This window comes from Temnothorax nylanderi, unplaced genomic scaffold (assembly GCF_030848795.1).
Source record: "Temnothorax nylanderi isolate EJ_2023f unplaced genomic scaffold, tnyl_v1.0 TNYL_tig0200_pilon, whole genome shotgun sequence".
NCBI classification, from domain to species: Eukaryota; Metazoa; Arthropoda; class Insecta; order Hymenoptera; family Formicidae; genus Temnothorax; species Temnothorax nylanderi.
The window spans coordinates 30001-38457 of NW_027249262.1; the positions used below are offsets into that span (position 1 = coordinate 30001).

The following is an 8457-nucleotide window of genomic DNA, read 5'->3' on the forward strand; positions in this document are numbered from 1 at the left end:
AGTCCGTTTAGCCCAAACACCCCCAAAATTTCGAGTAAATCGCAAAAAATAGCTAAAAATTGCGAAAAATCACGTTAACGAGTGCGAGAAAATTCGGAAAAATTTATTCTGACCTGGATCAAGTGTGTTTCTTTTGTATTTTAATGCGCTGATTCCGAATCTGAAGTCTGTTGAGCTCCATTACTAAAAAAATTTGGCAAAATCACAAATTAAAAAAAAATGAAAATCGTGAATAGTAAAAAATCCAGAAAAAAAATGTCATGGATATGAATTACTTCAGAACAAATTGTACGGAATCAGGTTTACTTTGATGTTCTTCTTATACTGTTTTTCTTTTGTAGCGAACTCTTTTCGCTTCGAATGACCTATGCAGTGGGTTTCTCTTTCTCTTCTTCCCATTCTGATTCGTTTCTCTCTTTAGTGTCCAACAGTAATCTGCCATCATGTTGATATCCCATCTTCCTTGGTATCGAAATTCCATTTCACGTATATCTTGATGAAATCGTTCTCCTTGTTCTTCACTGTAGTCTCCAAGGTTTTCAGGAAAGTAGTTAAGGTGAGAATGTAGGAAGTGCAATTGAGACACGATTTTCAGTTTTTTTTTTATTTGTGATTTTGCTCCATAACGGTAATACATATGCATCTATTCCAATAGGTCACTCCACGAAGCTCAAAGAGACTTACGAGAATTTGCAGATAGTATTGGAGAAAATAAAGTATTTGGAACATCAATGGAAAGTTTGCGGTGATCTGAAAATTTTAACTATGATCCTAGGCCAACAATCAGGTTTCACAAAAAATCCCTGCTTCTTATGTTTATGGGATAGTAGGGACAGAATAAATCACTATGTTCAGAAAGAATGGCCAAAGAGAACGGAGTTTCATCCAGGATCAAGGAACATTAAACGCAGACCATTGATTGATCCTTCGAAAATTCTGCTACCACCTCTTCATATCAAGCTTGGTCTCATGAAGCAGTTTGTCAAAGCTTTGAATAAAGATAGTGACTGTTTTCAATACTTAGGAAAGAAGTTTCCCGCGATAAGTGATGCGAAATTGAAAGAGGGTATCTTTGATAGTCCTCAAATTCGAACTCTTTTTCGAGACGAAAATTTCATTACACAGATGAATGACACTGAAAAAGCAGCGTGGCAAAGTTTCAGGAATGTATCTCAGAACTTTTTAGGAAATGAGAGGAGTGAGGATTACCAGATTTTGGTTGAAGAGTTGTTGAAAAATTTTAAAAAGTTAGGTTGCTTGATGAATCTCAAATTGCACTTCCTACATTCTCATCTTAACTACTTTCCTGAAAACCTTGGAGACTACAGTGAAGAACAAGGAGAACGATTCCATCAAGATATACGTGAAATGGAGTTTCGATACCAAGGAAGATGGGATATCAACACGATGGCAGATTACTGTTGGACACTAAAGAGAGAAACGAATCAGAATGGGAAGAAGAGAAAGAGAAACCCACTGCATAGGTCATTCGAAGAGAAAAGAGTTCGCTACAGGAGAAAAACAGTATAAGAAGAACATCAAAGTAAACCTGATTCCGTACAATTTGTTCTGAAGTAATTCATATCCATGACATTTTTTTTCTGGGTTTTTTACTATTCACAATTTTCATTTTTTTTTAATTTGTGATTTTGCCAAATTTTTTTAGTAATGGAGCTCAACAGACTTCAGATTCGGAATCAGCGCATTAAAATACAAAAGAAACACACTTGATCCAAGTCAGAAAAAATTTTTCCCAATTTTCTCGCACTCGTTAACGTGATTTTTCGCAATTTTTAGCTATTTTTTGCGATTTACTCGAAATTTTGAGGGTGTTTGGGCTAAACGGACTTCAGATTCGGATTCAGCGCGTCAAAATACAAAAAAAACACACTTGATCCAGGCCAGAAAAAATTTTTCCGAATTTTCTCGCACTCGTTAACGTGATTTTTCGCAATTTTTAGCTATTTTTTGCGATTTACTCGAAATTTTGAGGGTGTTTGGGCTAAACGGACTTCAGATTCGGATTCAGCGCGTCAAAATACATAAAGATAGGTGGGTCTGGTCAAAAGAACAGACCACTTTTTTTATTTTGTGTGCCTGTGTTATCTTTCAAAGCAATATATATATTCTCTTTGCAATTGGCGTAATTTAATTTAAAGATTTCATATCTTTTTTTGAAAAACATGTCACTTGAGTTAAGTTAGGTAATATAATTTTGTGAAGAAGAAAATAAAGATTCTATATCTTTTTTTGAAATACATGTCACTTGAGTTGAGTTAGGTAATATAATTTTGTGAAGAAGAAATTAAAGATTTTATATCTTTTTTTGAAATATATGTCACTTGAGTTAAGTTAAGTAATATAATTTTGTGAAAAAGAAATAAAGCTACCACTTAGGTTGGATTTTTGAATTTACAAAATACATTGCGTGTACTTGGCGCCTTTTTTTACCTTTTTGGAAAAAGGTAATTTTGTACTGATATCACCCATTTTGTAGTGTTAAGCAAAGATCTGCAAAAAAATTTTATTTTTTATTTTTTAATTATTCTCGAAATTAGCAATAACAACAAATTAAATTTTTATTAAATTAGCAAATTAATAATTAGTTACAAAAAATTACTATTTATATAAAAATTAATAATATTTAAGTAAAAGTAAATTATATATTTCTCACAAAAATTAAAGAAACACTAAAATCTTTAAAAATAGGCAAAATTCAAGCAGCTGTAACTTTGTTATAAATGAACAAAATTTAAATTTAAAGCTTAAAACCTGAATTTTTACATTATTTTCATCCATTTGTATCATATCTACATGTTATTTAAAAAAATTTGGCAATTATACCGTTCAATAGAACAAAGTTTCAGCTTTAAGAATCTATTTTTTGAATTGCGATACGATGATTTCTAAGGGAATTATGAGCAATCAAAGTCAAAATCCTCATTTCTTATTCAATCCGCGATAAATCAGTAACAAAAAATCGTAGAAACATTTTTAAAAAAAGATTTTGCAAGGAAAACTTCAAGCTTTTACGTTAGAAAGTCGAAAATTTTCGCAGATTTTTTTTGTGCACTTGACAGGCCCACAAAATGAGAAGAAAATTTTCTATTTTGTCTAGCTCGTAGTTTTCTATATGTAAAAATTATCAAACTCACAGAAACTAAAAAATAATAGTAACCTTTCAAAAGTAGAAATTTTGAGCTTTAAAATCCTTTTTTTAAATTTAAATTTCGTTCATTTTTAACAAAGTTACAGCTGCTTGAATTTTGCCTATTTTTAAAGATATATAGTGTTCCTTTAATTTTTGTGAAAAGTGTAGATTACTTAAAAAATTGGTAATTTGTCAGAGAAAAATTTATAGTTTATGAAAGTTAGTAATTAGGTGAAAATGAATTAATTTCTTTTGTAAACTGGTAATTAGTAAAAATAAATTCTTTATTATTAAAATAATTAATAGATGGTTTATCAAAAATAAATTACTATTTATTTGAAAATTAATAATTAGTGGAAAATAATTAATTTTTTCAATAATAAATAAATAGTCTCAGATAAATTACTTATATTTTAAAAATTATTAATTGGTTGAATATAAATAATTTAATTATTTATATTATTTATATTAATTATTTATAATATTTATATTATTTATATTTATAAGCAGTTAAATGTGGTTTAAAAAAGGTAATTATGAAGGAGAGGAGCTTCCTCACCGAATTGGCTAAAATTTTAATTTGGTGTATTTTGGTGCGTAAAACATGAATCTATAAGTTAAAATTGTCGCTCTCAATTAGGAAAAAAGTTATTAAGTACTAAAATTGATAGTTGCGTGGTTAGAACAGGTTTTATTAACCGTTCCTGTTTCTTATCGATTTCGCCATTAACTCGGCTAATTGTTCTTCCACGGATTTTGGAATTTCCGCCTCGACATAACGTATCGACATAACGTATCATCTACTATCTATAATATACGATGCTATATTTTTATTATCCATTTGTCAATTCAATTAGAAAAAAAATTTAAATTCTTTTATTTGAAGCACTTGTGAGTTTTACAAAAATGTCTCTCGTTATGTCTTGTATCTTTATCATTATGATATCGTTCAAAATTGCTACTCTTAGAAAATGTATGGATAAGCTTGATAGGACTTGCTATTTTATCTACGAATATGCAATTAACAGATTCAAACACTTAAGTGACAAGTATATCGCCCAAGGGTAAAGTCTTATTTGCTTGAATCAACATGCTACCCCACATAGCACATAATATTTCAGTAATATTGCAGCAATATTATTTTTCCATTGCAATATTACAATGAAATATAGCAGAAATATTGCAGTAATATTACTGCAATATCTCAGTAATATTAAAATGTCCGCGCGAATAAATATCAGTAATATTACTGATATTCATTTCAGTAATATTACGTAATATTACTGCAATATATCAGTAATATTACTATAATATTTGCGTAATATTTGTATAATATTGCTAGGAATTAAACCATTTTAATAATTTTTATTAAATTTTATTGAATTATTTTTAATAGTATTGTTACATACAATATTAAAATAATATTGATATTGTTAACGCAATCACTAATATTGTTACAAACTAAAAATAAAACTAAATACTAATAAAATTTTTCTTAAACCTTAAATAACGTTTTTTCTGCATTTATAAGTGATTATAATTTTTCAACACGTGTTTATTAGTACGTTTGTAATTTTAATAAACGTACATATATATTTTTCAGTTTATTTACGATCTAAAAAAAAAAAGTCAAAATAAAATAATTTTCTCAAAAGGTATAAAAAAAGTAGCAAGAGTCCTCCAGATCCTAGTGTGTCATCTAAAAAATAAGTGTGTATACCTAGGGTTAATCACTTTCACTCGCCGAAGGTACAAGCACGTCAGTGTCTTTTGTTTCCGTCTTCGATTCAGAATTTTCTTTCTTCAGTCTAAAATTTTTTAACTGGTATATATTATCTGTGCAATAAAATTATTAATTATTGAAAATAATAAACACTTTAAAACTATGCTTACTTTTCTCGAGCCTGACGAGTAGGTGATTGGGCAAGCCAAAATCCTATTTTTTTAATTATATAATCTTCTTTTACATGAAGTTTATGTCGATAAATGGCATCTGCAATATTAAATTTCAATTACTTTCAATTATCTTCAATTGGAATAATGTAAAATTAATTTACTTATTTCACACAATTTACCCAAAACGCATTTACATAAAACCAAATTATTAAAAGATTTCTTTTTCTGTTTTCCAAAATAGCTGTAGCTACATGCTAAAGAATTAGTAAAAATTAGGCTCATTATTTTGTTTACAATGTCGTCAATATTTTTTCCTCCTCGATAATATAATTTAGTAACCTGTGATAATCATTAAAGTGATAACGTATTATTTTATTTATAACATGCAATATATGTATATTCATGATAGAATAGTGAGCCATCACCATTGTCAATTTATTAAGTAAGTATAAATAGAAATAAAATGCATTAATCAATGACATTCATTTTTTAGAGAGAAAAGATTTTTACACATACATGCGAGAGCATTATAAAAAAGTCAATTGCAATATATGGTTTATTGTCAGGTAGAAAATAAATTGCTTTAAAAAAGCGGATTATTTGTGGTACAAACATAATTATTTGTTAGGACAAAAGAATTATATATAATTTTGCAACATGGTAATATTTTTTACTTATTGTAAAATACTTTCAAACTTCGCGATTTCTTGGTAGAATATTATATTTTTTTATTCCAGAAATATTAATTTGCATTTTTCATAAAATGTAAGATTTTTGCAAAAGAAAAAAATTATTTATTGTAAAATATATTTTTTATAATGTACTTCTGCTGTATTTTATACACAGAAAAAACTAGTTTTAAATCAATATAAATATTCTCATGTATAAGTAAAAATATTATAATCTTAGAAAATTTTAGTCTTGATTTGATTAAATTTATTACTTTTATACTCAATTTAAAACTGAAAATCTTCTATATAAAAATTTTAATATTATTGCTTATATATGAAAATATTTATCTTGATTTAAGACAAAATTTTTTTGTGTAATATATCATTATGCATATTAATAATATAATGTAATAATGTTGTTAAATGCATTTACTTTTATTAACCATGTAATTTAAAAAATTGTAATTTTTTTTAATGACCAAAGAATTGATCACTAACAAGGGAACCTCGCGAAGTGGAAAATTCTGATTTTAATGAAACTTTCCACACATGTAGGAGGAGTAAAAAGATGAATTTAGATATTTTTTGTAGCGGCCCAAAAATGGTTTTAAGGGGTGAAACCACTGCTCATATGTAGAGCGGTTTTTTGCTTTTCTCGATATATTTCGAAAAATATTCGAGATATCAAAAAATGTTTCAAATAAAAGTTTTATAGTAAAATCTCCTCTATTCAACAACATTAACAAAATTTTGAAAAAAAAAGTTTTGTTTAAAAAATTATTTTTAAAAAATATTATATTAATGTTGTTGAATAGAGGAGATTTTACTATAAAACTTTTATTTGAAACATTTTTTGATATCTCAAATATTTTTCGAGAATATCGAGAAAAGCAAAAAACCGCTCTACATATGAGCAGTGGTTTCACCCCTTAAAACCGTTTTTGGGCCGCTACAAAAAATATCTAAATTCATCTTTTTACTCCCCCTACATGTGTGGAAAGTTTCATTAAAATCAGAATTTTCCACTTCGCGAGGTTCCCTTGTAAGTTCAAAAACTGTTAAAATGTATGTACCACTTGGTTATAAATTTCCTTATTTTTTAACTGTTCTTCAAAGTTTTTCAATTGTTCTGCATCTTTAATTGGAAATAGACCAGCAATATTGTCACCTTCATTTTGTCGTTAACTGTGTTACGATCTATATGTCCTGATTTATTCATATCATTGAAACGTTGTAAATCATTTATTTTCACAAGAATAAGATTTTCCTTTTTTATACATAATTTTTGTAGTTCTATAATTATTAAAATATTAAAATATTTTTTTATGTCAACTTTCACTTTTATGTATAACTTACCAATTAAGTAATCAATTTTTTCATTAGTTGTAAAAAATGTATGATCTGTATCTATTAAAGTTTCTTTAATGTAACATGCTTTCGTAGGATTCTTTTCTTGAACAATTGTGGTGTCAACATTACGTTTTGTCAATTTTGCATTATCTATAATAAAAATCGAGAAAATAAGTTAATTATATTAATATTTTAGTAGATTATTAATATTTGTAAGAATAATATTTTCCTTCTTTATAAATAATTTTTGTAGGTCTATAAATTTTGTAGGTCTATAAATATTTAAAAATTTTTTTGTCAACTTCTACTTTTAAGTATAACTCACCAATTAAGTAATCAATTTTTTCATTATTTGTTAAAAGTGTATGATGTATGTCTGTTGAAGTATCTCTAATGTCGGATGCTTTCAGAGAGGTATTCTTTTCTTGAACAATTGTGGTGTCAACATTACGTTTTGTCAATATTGCATTGTCTATAATAAAAATCAAGAAAAGAAAAGTTATATCATGCTTAAACAAAAAGAATTATACATGACAAATTCATGCAGCGTTTAGAAGTGCACTGATCACAGTATACTACGTACTTGTGTACAATTTGTAAATATATAATTACCATTTTTGATACTAGTAAATGGTGATCTGTTGATGCTGTATACTGAAGGAATCTCTGGATATTGGATGTCGGATCTAATTGCTTTTTTTCCCGTACTTCCAGTTCTTTTTGATCTTTTTTTTGGAGGATGTCCTTCACTGTCAGAATTGTCACTATATTGAATACGTGCACGAGATTTTCTAGTTTTTCTTGCATTTTCTGAATCACTAATATCAGTCAGCTGTTCTGCTAAGGACACTTTTTTATAGCATTATCATAATCAGCTGTAATAAAACAGGTATTTTCATCATTTGTGTAGCATAATGCGTATAATAAAAACTTAATATTTATTTACCTGCAGTTCCAAAAATTCTTATGACACTTAAGAATTTCCAATTTTTATTAGGTTCTTCTTTTTTAGAGACAGCTTTAAAAATTTTTCTTTCATCGTATGGAGGCCATTTACATTTTGTCTTGTCTGCACTTAACCAAATAGTTGGAATAGCAAATATTCCATCATCAAATTCAACAATTGAATACATGGAAATAGTTTTATTTCTAACTATGTAGTAATGAAAAGAGAATCTGGAAAAAAATATTTACAAAAACAAGTTTTACCACGGCTGCGTTCCAGAACCACGCTCTTAGCGCTATAGCGCTATGAACATGTTCTGTCCTTTGTCAAATTTCTGTAAGTAACAAAGAATCACGCTCGAGCATTAAGAGCGTGGTTCTGGAACATAGTTCAAGAATATATATTATATTAGTCTAATCAAATTTTGTGATTAAATTATATCT

The 8457-nt window shown here is 27.6% G+C and overlaps 1 protein-coding gene across 1 annotated transcript; it reads right to left on the bottom strand.

Moving 5' to 3' along the window:
* Nucleotides 1–4504: 4504 nt before the first annotated feature.
* On the bottom strand, nt 4505–7930 carry LOC139778885 (uncharacterized; the record flags this gene model as incomplete). The annotated part of the gene is made up of 7 exons (XM_071717020.1): nt 4505–4959; nt 5045–5144; nt 5227–5386; nt 6887–7011; nt 7075–7218; nt 7394–7540; nt 7681–7930. Coding segments are annotated over 7 exons (1008 nt in total), but the record flags the coding sequence as incomplete, so codon positions are not given.
* Nucleotides 7931–8457: the final 527 nt, after the last annotated feature.